Consider the following 21278-nt stretch of genomic DNA (forward strand, 5'->3'; position numbering starts at 1 on the left):
AATTTTCAGCAGAGCTCGAACTGTCTGTTAACATTTGGTATCATGCTAGGACTGGACACAGCATCAAGCCTGTGATACTGGTGAGTAACCTACCAGTGATTTGTCAAAACTGAGTTGCTAAATTGATTTAATATGGAAATGCATGGTAACGTGACCCACATAAAACATCTCTCCCTTTTACCATGATGCTTTTATTTGCATCATGTGGCTGAATAAAATGATCTGTTCAAGATACCCATAAAACTTCCAATAGTCGCTCACTTCCAACTTCCTGCAGTGACAAGGAAGAAGCCATGAGTCTGTTGGCTCTAGGGCTTCCAGGCTATGTCATAACTTGTGTTTGTACATGCGCTGAATTTGCTTAATATCCCAGTTTTACCATTGACTTCATGGGAACAAGCAGGGTCACGTAAACCAGCTGGTGATACATATTTGGGAGGAGGAAGGAAACTATCAGCACACACTACCTGCTGTCTTATATCAAAAACTCTTCCAACTTACTGTAAAACGAGTTGGAAACTGCAGCCGCAAGAACAGCCTTTCCTTAATTTTGATATTTTTCTTTGCACTAAATAAACTTAGCCTTAGGACTTCACTCCTATTGCCGCAGGCATTCCTCTTGAATGAGTATGTTTGATATCTGTATCTTATCATAACGCTGAGAAAATACTGTAGCTATTCAGCACAATGTCCTACACAAAATGCTGGATAGGATGCTGTGAAGTGACAAACTGCATATGAAATCAAGTTATTCAGGACATCCTGGTGATCTGCTTGAGTGAAAAGACCTTGGAAGATTTTCTACAGACAAAATGGTGGTCAGGGAAGAGAAACTGCCAACTGAAAAAATCTGTTATAGCTACTGATAATGTTAAGGCAAACACTTCGAGCCCATTCAGAGAGACCTTTCAACCGTGCCCTGTTGTATGCAATTAGTTCAAACTTTGTTTGGATAAATGAGACTTTCTTCCTTCCTTGAGGCATGATCCCAAGACCACTGAGGTCCACAGGAGTTTTTAAATCAGACAGGTTTTGAATTAGTCCCTTAAAGAATTTTGCAGGAAAATGAAGCACTGTAGTTAGTACATTTTGACAACTAAGTATTTCATAATTATTAATAACAGAACGCTTTAAAGTCTGCACATTGTTCCTTCTTTGCTTTTCTGTTTATAGGTTTATAACTACATTTCCTACTAATAGCAAATTATAACACAAATAATCATGTAAATGTCCAGTAATCAATACAATTAGAAGAACTGAAGGAAGCATGTCCCCATTTAGTTTCCAAATACTGCTCTAATCCCTCCTAAAATCCTAAGAGCTTCTACAGCACGGCATGGGAATCCTTATGCTTCAGAAATACATCTTATTTATCCATGCAGTAGGCAGCTCAAGGCAATAGAAAAAAAAATCCACATTAGAAAGAAGAAGAGTGTAATGCTTTTATAGCATCCTATATCAGCCTTCAACACCAGAAAGATGTAAACCACCAAATGTCGAAAGAGCGTATTATCCCGGATAAACTGAGCACTGCTGCCACTGTCAACTGCTTTAATATATATGCGCTTGAAGCACTGACAGCAATAAGTGAAACTCCTGTTTACATTTTTTTTAAGAAATACATATCCACTTTTTTTATCCAAACAGCGCTGTAAAGTTCTACCAAAAGGTTATACAAAACAACTGCAAATAAAGTGCATGTACATAAATAACTTTGTCTGACTTTTTGTTTAATGTCCAAGATGATTGGAACAGATTGTATCATGAACTACTTTCCCTTTGGCTAATTAAATAGCCGTCCCCACTTACCATAAAACATATTCTTATTAAAACAAGTATCTATATTCACTCTGTTGGATAAATTACTTCCAAGTAAGTGCCATAAAGCCCATTACATTCCTGCTTTAGGAGTGGATCAGGTCCAAACAGACAATCAAAGGATTTCACTGGGATTATTTTAGATTAGAAAAACTACAGAAGACATGAGGCACTGACAAGATCGTAAAGACATACAGGATAAATTAGCAGTAACATACCAAACAAAGTACTCCAGCAGTTCCTAGCATATTAAGAAAAAAGAAAAAAGAAAAAAAGAAAAAAAAGAAAAAAGAAAAAAGAAAAAAGATAAAAGAAAAAAGAAAAAAAAAAAAGAAAAAAAGAAAAAAAGAAAGAAAAGAGAATAGAAAAGAAAAGAAAGAAAAGAAAAGAGAAAAGAAAAGGGAAAAGAAAAAAAGAGAAAAGAGGAAAAATTCCTATTGTACTAATGTAAGCCCAAATGGACATCTTTTTATACAGAAATAAAATGTCAGGACTAAATGTTATCTCCCATACAAATCAAATAGTTACTTCAAACATTAAAAGCCAACAACATACAAAAATAGCCAAGTTCACCAACTAGCTGAGTAGGAACTTATTTCTTTCCACAAGTTCCTTTTTAAATTGAATAGAAAAGACCATGTTATGATTTACCATATTAATGAGCCATTATTGCATAACTGTATTTTTATTGCAGATATATTACCTGCTAAATGATGCTGTTTTTCCAGAAAAAGTTCACAGTACAGATTCTATGGGAATGTTTCCTGCTGACAGTTCCTAAATCTTTCAGAAGCTGTCAGCAACCTCAGAAATCAAGTTTGCAGTACGCTAGCAAGCAGAAGCACATGCACAGGCTTTCTATTTTTAAACTGCGATCCAAACCATTAAAGAAACGCCTTAAACAGAATCATCTTATTTTCAATAATCTTTTATATCTCACTTGTCAATCTAAAGGACACTGTCAATTACATGTAATCTAAGCTGCATTTTCCATAAATATAACTTGACATTTAAAATCTACTTTTCTTCCCCCCACTAACTTCTGCCCAAACTGATTATCCTCAGATCCACATTAACAAATCCTTGATACTAAAATAAGTAAAATAAACATTTCCACAGAGAACATTGATCCATGGGGAACACCCCATCTTTTCTATTTACCTGTACTCAGCCTGCCTATCATATATTCTTCACCCATAGAGCTCATGAAAGGATGGAAAGTCAGCCAGACACTTACAAGAAATTAAGCAAAAAAGGCTATAATTGAAATTAATTACTAAAGATGAACTGCCAGAATTTTGAGTGTCCTCATGCTTTCCGCTGCTGTAATGTTCTGCTTTTTACATTTTTTCTGAATGAAGACACAGAGGAACTAGACACAAATGAGTGTAACCCTTTGCTATAAACAGGACTGTATCAATACCATAACGTCCTCTTACACAGTGAACAAAAGCAGAAACGTTCCTTACCAAAGCTTACTAGAAAAACGGATTACCAATGCTCCTATCCAATCTGATTACTCCCTTTTTTATTATAGTGGCCATTTTCAAAGTAGTGCTCAAGAGTTTACAGGGACAAACTCTGTTATTGGTAAATTGGATTTTTATGACTAATTCCCACATTTGCTACTTGTTATGAAGATTTGTGCACATACACTTGGTACACAATTTCATGACTAGAATGTCCCTTTGTTTTGGATTTCAGCTAGAAGATAACTTTCTCAAGAGCATAATGTACTCTAACATACAATATTCCATGCAGCTTTTCAGCTGGCTTGAGTAACACAGAGTAGCTAGAGAACTGCCACAGTGGGAAAGGGAAATTTCTTCACCACAGCCAAGAGTTTGAAGGTTTTATTACCTCTAAACCTACCTCTCTTACATTCTTCAGGGCTGTGAATCAGGGCAAGGGTTGTATTCCAGAAAATGTTCTGCCAGCCAGTGATTTCTGTGAAGATCATTTCACCTGGTGATCTTAGCTTAATAGGTAACGATTCAAGTAGATGTGGATCAACTTTAAAACACGCAAGAAAATGTGACTTAGAGCAGTCATTTCCACCTATCCTGCAGATGCTGCCTTGAGACCCAGTTTGTTAGTCCAGCCCATCATCATTACATATCTGTGTGAAAGCTACAGGCTACTCACAAAGAGACTAAACTCATAACTCATGGATGGGATCTCATCGGAACAAACTGACTGTTCTGAAGGGCTGACAAAATCTGCGGGTTTTTTATTCTTATTGTCACAAATGCTGCAGGTTCAACAGTTCGATACTAATCGGACTTAAATAATAAAAAGTGATAGTAAGAATTATTTTGGAAAAGTAATGAGGATTTTTTTGCTAGCCTCAATTAAGCTTTTCAAACAGACATTTAACTGCAGTTGGCACTATAGAAAATGCTGTAAAAGCAAAACCCATGGCCACGAAAGTAAAACTGAAGCCCAAGAAAAGAAGGGGGAAACATGGGTTATGATTTGCTAAAAAGAAAGAAAGGAAAGGATTAACCATAAAATATAAAGTATGTGCATGGAGGCATGTGTATATTTTATACACACACTTGCATCTATGTGCATACATGTATACACTTCTGGTCTGCATGTATATTAGGCAACACACATATTGTTCAGCAAGTAAGGAAACTACAGTGCAGGGTTCTCATTTTGCGTTAAGGTTTACAGTAAGTCCAGAATCTAAAAATATTTATATTTTTTATTATTTTATCTTTTCCAGTTGACTCTCCTCTGCTGAGGATTGATGTAAATATCTTCGGATGAAAACCAGGAGTTTGCCTTCCACCCCTGACTTCACTACAAAACCTCCAACTGAGCTTCAACAAAATAACATCAACCCACCTAACACTTTACAGATCTGATCCCATATAGACAGGAGTTTTCTGGGGTAATACCACACTTTTAACAAAGTTTTTGAGAGACCAGAGCACAAATGTTCAGCAGATAAGGTTTGTCATATACTGCCAAAAGCTTTTCAGAAAACCACCACTCAGTGTTGAGAACTACTTTTAGGTCTTCAGCAAACCAAGCCCTCCTTAGTTTCAGTTCCCCACCCGCAAAGTAGAGACAATGATTATACTTAACTTCCTTCATAAAAACCTTTGATACCTAGTGAATAAAAACACCTTGTAAGAAACTTGCACATACAGAGCTGGTTTCATATATTTATAAGTGAATTACACCTATGGGGTACAGAAGCATGTATGGAACAGATTGGCAAGTTAATGTTCCTACAAAAACAGAACTATAAAACTATCATAACATTTATGGTCAAACTTTATTTGTTTTGCAAATCGTATGGAGCCTTAAGCCAAGCTTGAGTATTATGCTATATACTGTGTATTCTGAATGGACAGAATTTCTGAAGAACTACCTACCAGAAACTTAATGTGTTTCTTGACCCAGGTTTGTCTTCAGTCTCAAATGAGCACTCTAATGAAACCTTCTTGTGAAAAACTACCAGCATTGTTACAGCTAAGTTTCTCATTATATCATACATCACTCACATAAGTGTACATACTTGTCATTGGAATGGGTTGAATAATTTACAGATTTTTTTAAAACCTCAAATCTTAAAAAGTTTTCATTTGCATATATGGAAATGCAACTACTTTTCCTCCAAAATTTTGTCATTTTTCCCAATTAATATATTGAAGGACCTCTCAAAACCATTACTCAGATACTTTTATAAATATACACAGAGTTTCAACAAAGCAGGGTAACATTTTGCTCTAAGTGCATTAAGTCTTCTGAAGAGGATTGATTGTATACAACACACACTAGCTCACTTTACTAGAACGGCGTTTTTGTGAGGTGAGTGTTCAGCTATATGCCTCAGGATACAATTACTGGGCTGAATCACTTTTTGAGGTAGTGTATGTTGGTGAGTGTGTGGTGGTTACACATATGCAAACACAGGCTAGTGGGAGCAGGAGAAGCAGCAAGATGGATGCTAATATTTATGAAGTTAAAGGGTTTAGCAGGCTTAGAGACAGAAGCATTGTTTACCCAGAATCCAGCTACAATTTATAGAGTGCCAATGCAGACTGCTAACAACCATGAAAAAATGACAAAACCCAGTAAGAACCAGCTCAGTTTAAAGTTTGCCTGTGGTTAAAAAAAACAGGCATTAAAACATGCTAACTGTTACACAGCAGATTTTAAATATGCTCTTTATGTGAATTTCTCCATACTTTTTATCTCAGCAGGCATCTACTATCAGCTACGCTGATTGTGTCCTCTAGCCAGACCTTGCAGGCATCAGCATGTTCTTCAGACTTTCATCCTCCTAGAGCACCTGGTTCGTAGCTGTCAGAGAATCTCTTTTTGTCTCTCCATGGTCCTTCTCGACCGAGACCTGGTATCTGCAAAACCCTTGAGATGCTCCTCTCCAAGGAGCTCTAATTCCCATCTTTCTCTCACACTTGTTTCTTTCAGCTGGCAACATGCTGTGCTAGAGGCCAACTTTTTTTTTCTTTTTTGTCAAGTTCTAACAAACCTTGTAAAATGTGTTACCTCGAATCTCCTGATTTTTATCATGAACTGAATGAACTGCTACTAAACACTTGGGAGTTGCTACAATGGGAAGAAAGGTGTTCCCTTCTGCTGTGGCTTCTAAGTCATGTTTAGTGGAGTATTTCAGCCTTTCCCAGCAGCAAGTCCTCCTTCCTCTCTTCTACGGTACTCTTTCTTTACTGCCCAGATTACACCCATTTGCTAGTTCCCTGTGAGTTTGTCCCTCTAGTATCTGGGCCTACAAACATGAGAAGAATCTATAGCTGAAGATCGTGGCAGGTGTCTTCTGTCTTAAGTACGTGGACAGGGACCCACGTCTCCTTTGGACCCTTCCACCCAATTGAGAGGTGCACCTACCTGACAGGATGCTGTTTTGGTCTATTATCCACTGTTGTACAAATGCATTCAGGACTCTTTCTGAGCAGTAGAGGATTAACCCTTTCTTCTTCCCAGGGGTTACAGTGGTGTCTCCTTAGAATTTCACCAGTACATTGTGCCTAGAAGGGAATGGGATGGAGTTAAACCAGCAGTTCCTTAGATGTGAACAAATGGCCCTGTCATTAGATAACCACACTGACCATCTTCTGCTTAGTTTTAACAGAAAATGCCATCTATCATCTCAGAGCTCTAATAGCTCTCTTTGCTTATGATTACTATTGAAATAAAGCAATATATCTATCCATACCAGCAATATGGTACGCTGGTATGGGTAGGTATTAGGCCCCAATTAGGGCCCGGACACAATTTATCAATTCCAAAAATCATATTTCTAATACAATCATCATTTAGCTTTTCCAAGAACCCTGTGGATAGAGACATAGCCTAGCAGACAGGAGTCTATCTTGCCATCATTCTGGCATTGAGGGCAAGAACAAAGAAATTATTAAATATTTTCATAAAATAAGTTTATTTCTCCAGACTTCTTTCTTTTTGCAGTATTTAAGAATAGAATGTCAGATAAGAGATCCATCTAGTCAAGTATCCTGACTCTGACAATGTCCAACAGACACTGAAAAACACACAAACAGATAAGCACATAGTGACATCTCTCCAGAATACTTCCCCAGCAGACACAGAAGCACTGGAGTTGTATAGAATAACCCTTGACAGATTCCCCACCTCCGATTCTGATCTTCCCCTGTTTGCTTTTGAACTTGTGTAAAATTTTAGCATCATGAGATGAGGATTTCCACTGTGACTGCCTGTTCTATTCTAATGGATCACCTTCAATCAGAAATTGTCACTCAGAATTCCAGGGTCATTTTAAACCACACATCTTTTACATCATCTTGAGAATTGTCATGGTTTAACCCTGGCCGGCAGCCAAGCACCACGCAGCCGCTCACTCCCTCCCCCCTCACCCAAAGGGATGGGGAGGAGAATCAGAAAAGAATGTAAAACTTGAGGGCTGAGATAAGAACAACTTAATAAGTAAAGCAAAAGCTGTGCATGCAAGCAAAGCAAACCAAGGAATTCCTTCACTATTTCCCAGCAGCAGGCAGGTGTTCGGCCATCCCCAGGACAGCAGGGCTCCATCAGGCCTAATGGTTACTTGAGAAGACAAACGCCATAATGCCGGATGTCCCCACCTTCCTCCTTTTTCCCCCATTTTATATACTCAGCATGATGTCATATGGTGTGGAATACCTCTTTGGCTAGTTTGAGTCAGCTGTCCTGGCTGTTGTCCCCTCCCAGTTTCCTGTGCACCTCCAGCCCTCTCGCTGGCAGGGCCCAGGAAACAGAAAAGTCCTTGACTGAGTATAAACATCACCCAGCAACGACCAAAAACATCTGTCCTATCAACATTGTTCTCACACCAAATCTAGAAACAGCACTGCACCAGCTACTAAGAAGAAAATTAACTCTATCCCAGCTGAAACCAGGACAAGAATAAATGCGAAAAAATATATTTTTTTTAATTTGTCAAACACCTCCCTTTAAAACACTACATGGATGCTATTACATAAACATCCCAAAATAAGGCTTAATAAAGCAAATATGACAGAGCAACTAAACGATGTTTGTTACACAAATCCCCCAAAACCTACCCCCTAAACAACCCAGGAATGAGATATTTTTTCTTCCTAGTATTTTCAGTTTATCTTCTAGAACATAGGCTGCTAGGTGCCATTAAAGATGCTCAGCCATGGTGGTGCCCCGGCATCCTCACTGCCATGAGTACTGCTGCTGAGCCTCCTTTACAACTGCGGGAAGACATTACCAAGAGCCCTTTGCACGTGCTGGCTTCAGAGGTATGCCAAGCAAAAGCAAAGGACGGCATATCCTATAAAACAGATCTGACTGCCTCAGATAAACTTTCTACTGTTTTTCCATACAAAGAGCCGCACAGAGCAGAATGCAGCTCCTACCATCACACTGCAATTTCTTTTGAAACCTTTACTACACAGGTAGCACCGTAAGGAATGTTAAAGACAACAGCTTTCAAGAAATACTAGAAGATGCAAAGCAGGGGCATGGACAAGTGCCTTGTAAAGGTAAGTACCCCCTCTACTGACCTGAAGATGATATCTTCCCAACAGAATAGAAGTATAGCATGTACATGCATGTGACTGCCCACATTCTGTGGGTGTATATGCATGCACTGATATATTCACAGAAATGCAAAAGATGAATGCCCACCATTAATATGGCAATATTTTCTCCCTAGAGATGTATCAATATTGGTTTATTTCTAAGGTCTACAGTTAATTTCAACTCTGGGTCATACAAGCTTCATCTAATAGCACACCCATTTGTCAAACATGTCATACTACATCACCAAGAAAAAGTGCTGAACGGTTTTCTAAATCAGCTTCTTTTGCCAAGAGTATTTTGGACAATGCCACCTGCCCAAGGAATTATTTCTGCTAAGCTGTGTCTTAAAGTCCTGTTGGCTGTGGGGCTGCTTCCAATCTTCAGTAAAATCAATGGATACCCTTGACTTCAGTGACAACAGGGTAAGGTTTCATGCTATAAAAATATAATGCCCACAATATTTGTCAAAGCAACTTCATTCTGAGATCCTCTGCCACCATGAGGAAAACCCAATTACTGGCTCACTTTAAAACTGAATTGTGGTTTAAGACCAAGTGCTAAATCAAATTCAGTCATGCACAGCCCAGGATTTAAATGTATATTTTAAAGGGACAGTTAAAGAGCAGTTTAGGTACCACCAGCTAAGTATGTAGTATATTTGTACTTCAGAACACAACATTTGTTGGGATATCTGAGGTAGTTCAGTATCAGAAATATATAACCCATGGTTGTCCAGCACTTGGTGAGTCCAATAAGCTGAGAAGCTTGTTTAAAGCTCAGACAGCTTTACATAGCATGAAACTGGGTGGTATAGAAATACATATCATATTAAGGGTCAGCTAGTTAAAAACACATTTTTTCATGTCTGGTGGGATGGAGCTGAAAGTCATGTATACTAATTCAGAGAAGGCCTCTGAACTGATTTATGAAGGACAGTTAGACTAAAATGAGAGAAAGATGCATGTGTAAGACAGTCCATGATGGTGACAAGATGGAATATGCCAAAGGAAAAAAATATAATTGCTCAGAAGTTGCAATAGTTTGGGTTCTTTATATTCCCTTAAAACGCTCCTGGAACTGCCCTGTGCTAGTAAGCTGTTTCCTGAAATGCCAGCTGCTCGTTTCACATTTTCGTTGCATAACTTTTTTGACTTCTATAATTATTAAATGATTAGAAAATAGTAAGTCTGAAGAACACAAGACCAGTCAAGACATGAAAATTAATATGACAGCAGCACAAAGTTGTTTTTTAACAAAAACATTACTTTATATAAATTTAAGTACCAGTAGTAATGAGAATTATTACTTTCATGACTGCTAGATTGCTAAAGGACATTTGAATGCCAGCTTTTAAAGACGAGAAGACTTCAGTGGCAGACAACTTGAAATACTTCTGTATCAGCAAGAGCATAATATAATGAGAAAGAACTGATACCTCGTGAAGTCAACATCATCATCTGTTCTGGTACAGGCCAAATTTCAGTGATTCCTGCTGTTTCTGCCACTTACCTCAGTCATTCCCTTTTATCACACCTTATATTTGTGTTGATCCCCAGGTAGGTCACTGAAAGCTTTTTTGTTGACAAGAAATCCAGGTACCGAGGTCAGCCCTTCAACATTGAAATGTACAACTACCAGGTAGGATTAATTTAAAACTATCCTGTAAGTCCTCTTAACTCCTAAAGCAATTGCTTCATTCCCACTAGCAGCACCTTTGTACACAAGTACGGTAAGTGTTAAGCCTCACAAACCATGAAAACTTGAGATAACAGTGGCTGTATATCAAGGTCCATCAGGTGGTGGATATCAAACTGCTGTTCTCAGTGCTGCGGGCTCCATATATTAGCACTCAGAATAGTTGAATCAGCACACAAGTCCATTTCTTGAAAGGTATTAATCTTTTTAAAGGTGAAGAATTAATAACACAGAGAGAGAGAAAGGGTGAGGGAAATGCAATCTGTTACTGGACTGGGAGAGTGCAAATGAAGATTACAGCCATAGTTAGCTGTCGCAAGAGATTGCAGCCTCCGGTGAACAAACCCTCTCAACTCACTGGCATTTGTCACTCTCCAGCATCCTAGCCTAAACTACATTTAAAATAATTTCGAGACACTGGAATTGTTCATAACATGTATAAGAGAATATGAGCATGGCAGGAGGCTAGAAGTAATGAAAAGGGGGGATAGATTCTTTATTGATTAACATGTATTCCTTGCAGAAGAAATAAGCAGAGGGGAGCAAAGCGATATGTATTTTCTAGCTTGTACTAAACTACAAGATGGAAAATAACTGCAAGTACAGAACTATCTGCAAAATTTCAGACACTCAGCGGGGCTTTTAAAATAATGTGTGTTTCTCTAATCCCAGTCTTCTACTTGATGTGTTTCTGAAAAGGCAAATGAGGATCAGGAATATGTCTACAGAAGAGGTGCAAGCAGGTCAGACATGTCCTAATACGGTCAGCAGCTATGCTAAACCCTCCTGGAACTGGAGCTGAAGGCACAGCAACTGGAACCTCCAGTTTAAAAGCCATTTCCCATTATTTCCCTCTGCTACTGAAATCGACCCATAAAGCAGGATGGAGCCATTTTGGGTTTGGGATTGCGCCAGGCTGCACAGACCAAGAACTTGAGGCTTGTGCCTGCACCAACACATGCACCAGCAGAGGGATGGTGGTGCTGAAACCAAGAGATGGGCTATCAACACCCAGTGCAGTAAAAGATTGCTTAAGGTTTCTGCTGCCAGTAGGGCTGCAGGAGAAAGATGCATAGAGCTTCCTTTTCACAGCAAGTACCTAGCGACAGTGAAATGATGGATGATTTAAAAGAAACCGCCTTCAGCCAGGCTAGTTCATGCCAAACATGAGGATCATGTTTGGGAGCAATTTTCCCTACGCTATGAGGTCTCACAGCAATTATGTATTTTCCTCTTTACTAATACATACTATTGACATAAATACGTATGGATATTGACCCTTTTTTGTTCATTTGTTTTACTTAATCTGGCTTACAATTTCAAGGATAATCTGTAGTAAGAGAGCCCATACATTTAACCTGTGATGAGGAAAAACTATTGCTAGTTACATCCTGTCTTTGACTGTAATTTTGCATCCCTTTATTCTTGCCATAGGTAGGAAGCTTCAATGGTGCTCTACACCCCTCTGTTTCCATTTGCCTGTATTGCCAGATGCTAGTGTCCCATAAATAGGCCTAAATCTTCTCAATCTCCTTCAAGGTCAGTGGGAGAACTCACATGGAAGAGTTCGCAAGCCTGAAATCTAAATATTTCATTTCAGTCTTGCAAATTAATTTATGAACAATGATATAACATAATATAATGAGGATTTTTTTGTTACTGTTTCAGAGAAAAAAACATGCAACAATTTGGTTAGAAAGCACATTAACTACTCTGTATAGTAGCCTTCATACAAACCGTGGTCCAAAACACTGCACAAAGTTATATAAAATCATGGTTTAGGTTACATAAGACATTTACAAAGACATTGTATGATTAATAAATTAAAGCACTTGATCATAAATCCAATGAGAGAGAGAAATTAACAAGCATAAGCAAAGCTGAAAGATGTATTTTAAGATGGATGTGAGAGGAGACGAAGAATCAGTGAAGCAGACACCAAAGAAGGTTGGTCCATGCTGGCAAAGCACAGAAGAAGAGTCTTGTAATGAGATGCTGTGGTTAAGGACAGAAAAGCTCTTAAGAAAGAGGGTGGGAGTGGTAAAAAGGGAGCTGGTGCTCCACTGCCTTGTTCACCCTGTCAATTTACCCCTAGGAAATGGGATAAAGCCAGATTAGACTAGTAGTATTTACAGCAGTCAATTTTGCTCAGTTAAAAAAAAAAAATAATAAAAAAAAAAGCAGAGTAGGTTGATTGGATCTAAGAGGGCCACTGAGCCCAGGAGTGGCAAAGGTAATGAAGATGGGAGGATTTAGTGAGACTATACAGAGCACATAGCTGGTTTGCATCTGGCACATTTATATTCAGAAGAAACAAAACCAGAGTTACTGGAGCATGTGTGCTATATAGGGGTGACATTGAGAGGCAACATGAAAGGTGATACAAACCAGGTCTTTTACACTGAGGTGAACTGGCTGCAGTCAATGGCTTGTCAAACTCAGACTACGTATGCCCTAATAACCAAAGTGTGAGTCCTGTACTAGGGGAGTCTGAATCGCCTTTTTAAAGAACAAAAAGTTAACTGCAACAATGAGCTTAAACACATGATGCCTTTGAACCCAAGTACATTTCTCTACCACTTTCCAAGTTAACATATTGCTGAGAGGCAAATCAAGCAAGGCTCCAGAGAAAGTCTGAAGCATAAGCGAAGTGGTCGCTAAACTAGGTGCTTTATGAAGTCTACAAGCAAGCTCCAGCCTCCTCAGGCAAGGAGGAGGGGATCAGGTAACAAAAGCCTGCAATGAGCACCCAGTATAGAGACACAGGTACTTTTCTGGGAGTCTGGTGTAGTCTGGGCAGTACTATATTGACATAGGCTCTACTGATGCAGACACCACCACGAGACTGATGCCACAAGGATTTTAAGAACTGCGATTCATTTCTCTGCAATTTTGTGACACATATCTTTGGCCTGAGGGCAGTGCTGGCTGGGAACAGCACTGTTTTCCCACGTCTTCTGCAAAGAAAAGTCACTGCTGTAGCAACAAGTGTCCCTTTTAACAGTCAAGGTCTCCTTCCCTTTGTAACTGCCCAGGAAGAACATCACCTCTCACCTGACTAACCCCTCCATCTGAAACAGACCAAAGCCTGTGCCAACTGCCACTGATCTATGAGTTACTAACAAACAATGTATTTCCACTGGAATGCAGATTCACCATGATTTAACATAAAATAATACCTGAATATGAAGTCATGTTGATAGATGCAAACTAAAAGAGCACAAACGGAATTTGTAACCCTGCTGCACAGCTCTTTATGACAGGATACCATCAGTTAACCCTTTGTGGTAAGCTGCAGTGACCCTCCACTCAGTATAACAATGAAAGTCTGCCACTAAGGTATCTGATCACTCCTCGCCCCACCTTTCCCAATCCAACATCATATGCTGAAAATATTTTCCAGACAGAGCACCTTGTCTTTAAAGCTAGGATAAAACAAGAAAAAGAAAATGGGAGGCAGAAAGATAGGACTTCAACCCATTTCAGTCTAATTTTTAAATGGAGTCTGTTTTTTTCATTCTAGATGCCTGCTTACTTATTCAACTCAAGTTCATTCTTAGGGGGATCTTGTCAATAAAGTCAAATCAGGCTCTCTGTGAGCAGTGAGGTTTTTGAGGGTCTTTTTTGAGGGCTTCATTAAAAGCAGACAGTTTCTCTAACCTTTTAGCAGAACCTGTTATCTGATGACGTGAATTAAAGTCTCTCAAATGACTAATAATCATATCAAGGCTGCCATGTCAGCTTGTAGATTTGAATAAGAGGGTCTGAAAACATTTGCATGCCTCGATGTGCCAGTGCTAAGAAGCTAATGTGATAGTGCTGTCATAAAGCACTGGAAAGACATGACTTAATGTAATCTGTCATGTCATATGCTAATCTTCAGCCATTACTTGAGTGCTGCAAGTAAGTAGAAAGCATTTGGGAGAAATCCTTTTCAATTTCTCTGAGTACCACTTCTGCTGCTGGTCAGCTCAAATGGGTTTTGTGCATTTAATGTAGAGCTCAAGTCAAGTTGGTTTAGGTCACACTTAATTAACCAGCACATTGACGGGTTGGGCTGGTACAGCACTATGGAAAATGGGTATTCCTGATACTGCCTAACAAGTAAATATTTCATATGCAGAAGGGGGGGTGGGGAAAAAGAGACTTTCTCAGTCCTTGATAAGAATGTGTCCTTTCACAAAAACACTGACTTTTTAGCAAGACACTGTTTTCTGTGCCTCACTTACCTTGCTTCTACATGTGAAGACAATTTAAACAGAGATGATTATAAATAGTTAAAGACATTTCCATTTGTAACTGCAAACTTTTAAAGCACCTGATCTGGACTTGTCATTTAAACAACAATAGACAAGAGGCAGCTTTAAATGCAGTATACTTTTTAATATGGACAGAGAAAATGATCAAAGGGAAGATTTCAATTTACTTTTTTGTTTTAGGAAAATGGCACAAGCATTTTTTAAATAAACAGCAGGTAGAAGAGGGAGAAATTCTTACAACACTAAGTACAGCATGTAGAATGGAAAATGAAACATATTACTGAGAATGACAGAAAATTTCAGGACAATTTTAGCAAAGTGTGAAGGGATTTTGAGTCAACACTTGAAGGTTATTTTAATAATAGCTAAAGCCTATTCAAATAAAAGCTTAAGAACCCTGGTGCCTTTTGCAGCTATGAGGATGTTTACAGGACTCAGCAGTTTGCAACCTGCCCCAGCTAAACCTGAAGGCTTTGTGCTCAAGAATTTCAGATAATTTGGATTAGGACTGCCATAAAGGAACATGGGAACATTACATCCACACCAAGAAAACTTTTCTCATTCTCTTTTCTTGGTGGTCACATTGGAATCAAACCCTGCAAAAGTCAGACATTTCATAGATCTACAGGAAGCAGAGACAGACAATCTTTACAGTATTAGGTCATTACGTTCTTTCTTTTGCCAATGCTGGATTGTTCCCCATAGTTCATTCAGTCTAAATTTAAGATGACTCACTTGAACAGGGCTTCCACCATTCCCAAAGGGAAAGTGTAAAGTATTCTTACTCTTCAGCACCAAGTGTGGCTGTTCCCCCTTCAGATCTAAGGCCTCACCCTGCCTTGCTATACCATAGGGAAACCTGTGTTATAATTTCAAGCCTCAGTTCCCCTTGCTACTAAAACACTTAAAGAGTTTCTGATCAAGAAACAGTCTTTCCCTTCTAGAGGAATAGAAAGACACAAAATATGCTGTCAGGTCTGTATGGTATCACTAGTCTTTCAGTCCTTTAATACTGGGCTGTCCAATTTTGTTCTCAAGCTAAAGACCTCCTTCCTTCCCATTTAATGGGTTTAATCCTTCAAATACTAGTCTTTTAAAGATTTTTTTTCCAAATTCCTCATCTGTTGATGACACTACTGCAATGAAATAAAGTCCTCTGCCTTTTTCTGCATCACACAGCCATGATAGCAGGTCTTCCACTCTCACTTAGAAGTACCAGCTGGGAAGGCAAGGACTTAGGGCAGGAGCAATCACAGGATCACAAGCCTTCACCAGTTCATCAGTGTAGTAAAATGAAGTTTCAGCTCCCAATGACCTGTCTGGCTTTAAGTCACCTGAGTGCTTTTGCTGTGGAGCAACCCAGGACCAGAGCTAGTCCAACCTGATGAACAACAGTTTTAAAAAGAGTTTCCCTGATTATTGAAAGTCATGTCTATAGACTAACAGATGTCGCTACTGTGAAACTTTCCCAGATAGTCAGCCAGAATACATCAGCCAGAATATGTCAGCCAGCCAACTTAGTTCTTTTACTCTTTCCTCATACAGAACATTGCTCATTCCAACTTCTTAATATTTTTTGTTAGTGTTCTCTTAACTCATTCCAAATTGTTGACTACCCTGGATGTAATGGTATCCAGAACTATTTATTAAGAAGAAGCTCCTCAGAGCTGTGAAAGGGACTGGATATCTAGAAAGTGAGGCTGATGCATTTCATTGCCCTGTACTGTATTTAAGGGGAATCATGCTGGTTTAGTCACCAACAGAAAGGGGCCGTTTTCACAGAAAGACAAGCAAGTTGGACTTCAGCTATATTGACTTCGTTGTTTCACACCGATCCTTGCCAGGTAGCGTGTTTTTCAGACATCTATTCAAACTCATATTGGCTTTGTCTCTGCTGTAGTAGCTTGACTGTAAATGCAGTTTTGCATATAATTTGAGTTCCATTTGCACACAGTAGGCAAGTTTTGATGGAGGACCTAATACATACTAACTCAAACTACCCTTACAGTGGGATGACTTAGCAGACGTTTTAAAGCATAGGTGATACTCTCAGTCTATTTCCAATGCATCATTGTTTTCTGAAGGCCATCCCAAAGACTGCTGGTCAATATTTAGTTCACTTGCTGAGGATACCATGAAAGGGCCTGGTTAACATCATCTGTGATGGTACTTGCTGACCAGGAGGCATGTGCTAAAAGTACCTACTGACTTCACTCGTGGCAAGATACAGCCAGCCATCAGAAAGCAGCAGTTTCAGTTATTGTCATCTGAGTTGGCAGGCTATGACTCAGAATGTCTGTGTGCATGATTACACACGCTTAGTTATCCATACAAAGCAAATAAGGTGTAAGCTAGTTCAAAATCACTATTTACTGGTCTACAGAGTGATATTTATCAAGTGTCACAAAAGTACGCTGCATCAAAAAGGCATGTAAAGGCATCATTATTGTGAAACCCACTTACAATTGGCTTCCAAAGTTTGCAATGAACTTTTAAAAGAAGATGAAATGTATCCTAAATTCTTCACAGTTTATGATCAATAGACTATAGGAAATCAGCTCAAAATGACAATATTAAACTATGAATGTTTGTGTGCACCACTGCAGATAACTACCTGAAAGATGTAAATCAATAGTATAACAGATGGGGGAAAAGAGAGATTATTTTTGTATGCAAATGGAATGACTTAAACTAGTACAAATCAGAAATCAAGACTGTTCAGCAAAAGGTTTTCTGAAGGTTATCAAATTTATATTTATTAGTGATTTCTTCTTGTCATTGGGGGAAACATTACGACTGGAAAAATACAAAAGTGACATTCTTCATATTGCCTCTTCTCGTACCAACATGATCTTATTCTTCAGAAATATAATGAGCAATACCAAAAGGAGAAAAATTTTATAGACAGCCTAAGTAAACTAAGATTCAGAAATAATAAACAACACAAACAGATTATTAACAGGCTGACTGCACAAAGAAACAATTAAAGGCAGAGACAAGAATGCAACTGTTTAAAGCCTCCTCAGTCCATGTTAAACTGACTTCCTCAGCCTGACTTTGTAAAAGTCATTTATGGATGATCTGTCTGTACAAGAATGATCACAGTGGAAGGCACCTTATGGGCTAGCTTTATAGGACTCACATCCACATGAGAAAGACAGATTTGAGGATACCTTTGTATCTATTTGCCAGCTGTGAGGTAATGTACTGATGAGGTTTCTTACACTCTGTTAATATGGATTAATGAAACTAATATGACTAATGAAAGAACAGTGTTGTACATTTTCATTGAAATATGGTCAGACTTTTGGATATAAACACAAGTAATCCATACTCAACATTCTCCAGGTCTCACAACATCAAATCTTTCAAATTAAGCATGAAGAGAGCTGTTTTCTCATTCGGGAAACCTAACATTTACTGTATCAGATTAATCAGAAATACTTGCAAACAAAGCATTCCCACCAGTACCACCTTTTTCCAAGTAAACTAGACAGGCTGGATATTTGTAGGACTTCATAGATGTAGTTTTCTGTTCTCTAGACACATCTGCTAATGTCATTAGGCACAGACACTGGGGTGGGTCCCCCATTTTCTTTGGCCCAAGTTTTGACCTCCCCTAAAAAGATGTATTAGAAGCCAGCGGGCACCAATTTAATTCCTTGCTTTTCCATAAGCAACAGGGCCAATGGCAAACAGTCAAGATATTCTCTTAGAAGCTTGAAGTGGCATTAATATGAGCTTGGGACTCTACCAGGTCTTTGAGTACAGAATTTAGACTTTTCTACTGTAACACTACACATATGAATGTTCTGAAGCTTCCATTACCTGCAGGCTTTTTTAAAAACAGAAGAATGTTTGATTTGGATGGTTGCATTAAATTAGGGGATATTAATGGATTATACCCACAGCCTCAAAAGTAATTGCCAGTTGTCCACAAGTGACTACCTCTATATGAAGGCCAAAATTATCAAAGCAAACCACAACCATAAGCACCGAACATGTGCTCCTTGTTTATCTTTCTGGGTCAGTGCCTCCAGTCTAGCCAGAAACTTCATTACTTCTCAAATACAACAGACAGCAGTTAGAATTCAGAAACTCAGCTTTATTTACAAATGAATGTCCTGTTTTGGGGCAATTGTTGTAGCATGGCCACCCTAGAGACAAACGCACTCACTCCCAGACCTAAAATGAGTGTATTTGGAAGACAGCAAGAAAAAAGGTATACTGGAAGTCCTTTAGTTGTCCTCATACAGGCAAATAGAGGGCTTCAGATTTTCTACAGTAAAGATTCTTTCACAAGCACAGCATCCCCAAGCCACAGTATACATATATATAAACACATGTACATATAGATGTGCATGTACAAACATAAAACTTGCATATATTATTTTTATTGTATAGTGCTGCAAAAGGAAATAGAAACAAAATACTAAAACCAAATAATTGAAATTAGGGAACGAGTTCATCTGAACCTCTTATAGTCTGAAAGCATCATAATGTGAACTGCCATTCAGAGTGCCAATCTAACAACAAACACGATGGTTAACCAACAAGATAATAACCAACAAGAAACCTAAAAAGTGCTTCTGAGTAGAACATAACAGTTCAGAAGCCTGAAGAAAATTAACTAAATATCTAGAGAGAGCTTTTGTTTATGTGTAGAGCTTCAAGTGAGATTAACGCACTTTAAAACTTTTGCAGATAGCTAACAGGGCAGTTCTACCATCACAGGAGCATTTGCATCTGAGTGCTATAACTAGTAATGAAGCCTGCTCGGATGTTCACAACAAAATATTCTAACTCCTGTTAACTATAATTGGACATATTTGGATCTGATGCCTAATGCTAGACACTTGCATTTGTACAAGTCTGCTAAAACACCTATATCATGCATTTCCACATAGCCTACAAATTGTCCTAACGTCTTCTGTGCAAACCGTTATAAGCCTGAAGCTGCCTCAGTGCAAATAAAGTACATGCATCTGCCGTCCCTGACTGGGAGAATATCTATCCACAATATTTACAGAAGCAATGGCTTCTCAGACTTTTTTTTTTTTTTACTCCTATTCTTTCCAAGTAAAAAATATATTTTTTCTGTTTTTCCCCTCTTCCCCATTTTGTGTCTTTTCTTTATTTTCTATTTTACAGTAGCTATGCATAATATAGATGAGAAAATACCAGTATCAACACAGAAAATCATGCTGGACATGAATATTCAAGTGCTAATGCATAGTATCTGGACATCTTCAGACAAAAACAGTTACATCTCTAGGATGAAGTCTCACATAGTATGGTAAAACTTCATAGTTTAAGAAATAGAACAGAATAAGAATTTGAGCAACACCTTATTTGTACCACTGTTGCTTCCATAACTTTACAAAACTATCTTTCTTTGGATAGTGTGGGTTGTGTTATTTACTTCCATGTTTTGAAATTTCAACTGACGTTGACCTCTGACAAAGAACCAAGACAGCCAAAGAGCAAGTGAAACAGTGTAAGAACGCACTAATAGATCTGAACATAAAAGCTCAAGTAGTTCAAAAAACCAACCCATCATATCATCAGAGCAGTTCTGAGAACACAGAGATGCCCCAAGTAAACAACAAAAGATTTTGGTATCTGGAAAGAACTACCTGAACAGTAGAAATACAATAGAAAGGCCTCTTTCAAGAAGAGAGGGGCATAATAGTCACTCCCAGGAAGTTCATGATTTCAGAAGACAGGACTTTTGTCAGGATCCTGGTTTTAGATAGGATGATAGAACACTAATCAAGTTCTAAGTATGCAGTGATATCAAATTGGAAGAAATAAAAAATTATGAGGAACAGCATAATGAGATATGGAAGCCATTTGATCTTTTAAAAATCTGAGTTAATAGATATCAAATGCAATTTGGTGGAAGTATTCACCCATGAAGGAAACAAAACCTACAAAATGATAAAATACTGTAGTCTGCTGATCAAGGAAAGATTACTTTGAAAATCTATTATATTGAAATGATTGCTGGGAGAAAGAGAGAGTTGTTTGTCAGCAGGAAAGCAGACAGGCATTCTCATGTGAATTTAGAAGTCTCCAACCACGTAGCTATGGTTAGGGCGTAACAATCTAAATCCCATTTTATTTTAGGTATGAAATGGGATCTCTGTTTGAGATGTCAGGGTCTCTACTAAATGAGCAGAAGTCAACTTATTGGATAGTGAAATACTGTTTCTAAATGATTTTAGACTTCAAAATAGCTGTTACTAAAGGGTTCAAATTGATGAGTTTTGAGTCAAATTTTATCTGTACAGAAGACTTGGAAAAGGATTAGTCCACACACAAGCATCAGATACCTACATATATACTGGAAGGATCATACACTCAGGAATTTGTCCACCCCTAGATGTATCACTGGAATTCACAGCTATTACCATCATTATGGCAGCTTTTCACATGAAGTTT

At 38.4% G+C, this 21278-nt stretch overlaps 1 protein-coding gene across 16 annotated transcripts in view; it reads right to left on the reverse strand.

The window, feature by feature from the left end:
- The window catches only part of LOC308071356 (uncharacterized protein), a 533731-nt gene that overhangs the window by 251561 nt on the left and 260892 nt on the right, over window positions 1-21278 (reverse strand). For all 16 annotated transcript variants that reach the window (XR_013931099.1, XR_013931100.1, XR_013931101.1 and 13 more), the window contains one exon: window positions 6703-6842. Coding sequence is in view for 1 of the 16 variants with exons in the window: in XM_080406668.1 (XP_080262794.1) it covers window positions 6703-6842 (140 nt within the window). In the remaining 15 variants the exon portion in view is untranslated. The remainder of the gene's footprint in view (window positions 1-6702; window positions 6843-21278) is intronic.

Source organism: Falco punctatus, assembly GCF_963210335.1.
Source record: "Falco punctatus genome assembly, chromosome: 11".
Taxonomy (NCBI): Eukaryota; Metazoa; Chordata; class Aves; order Falconiformes; family Falconidae; genus Falco; species Falco punctatus.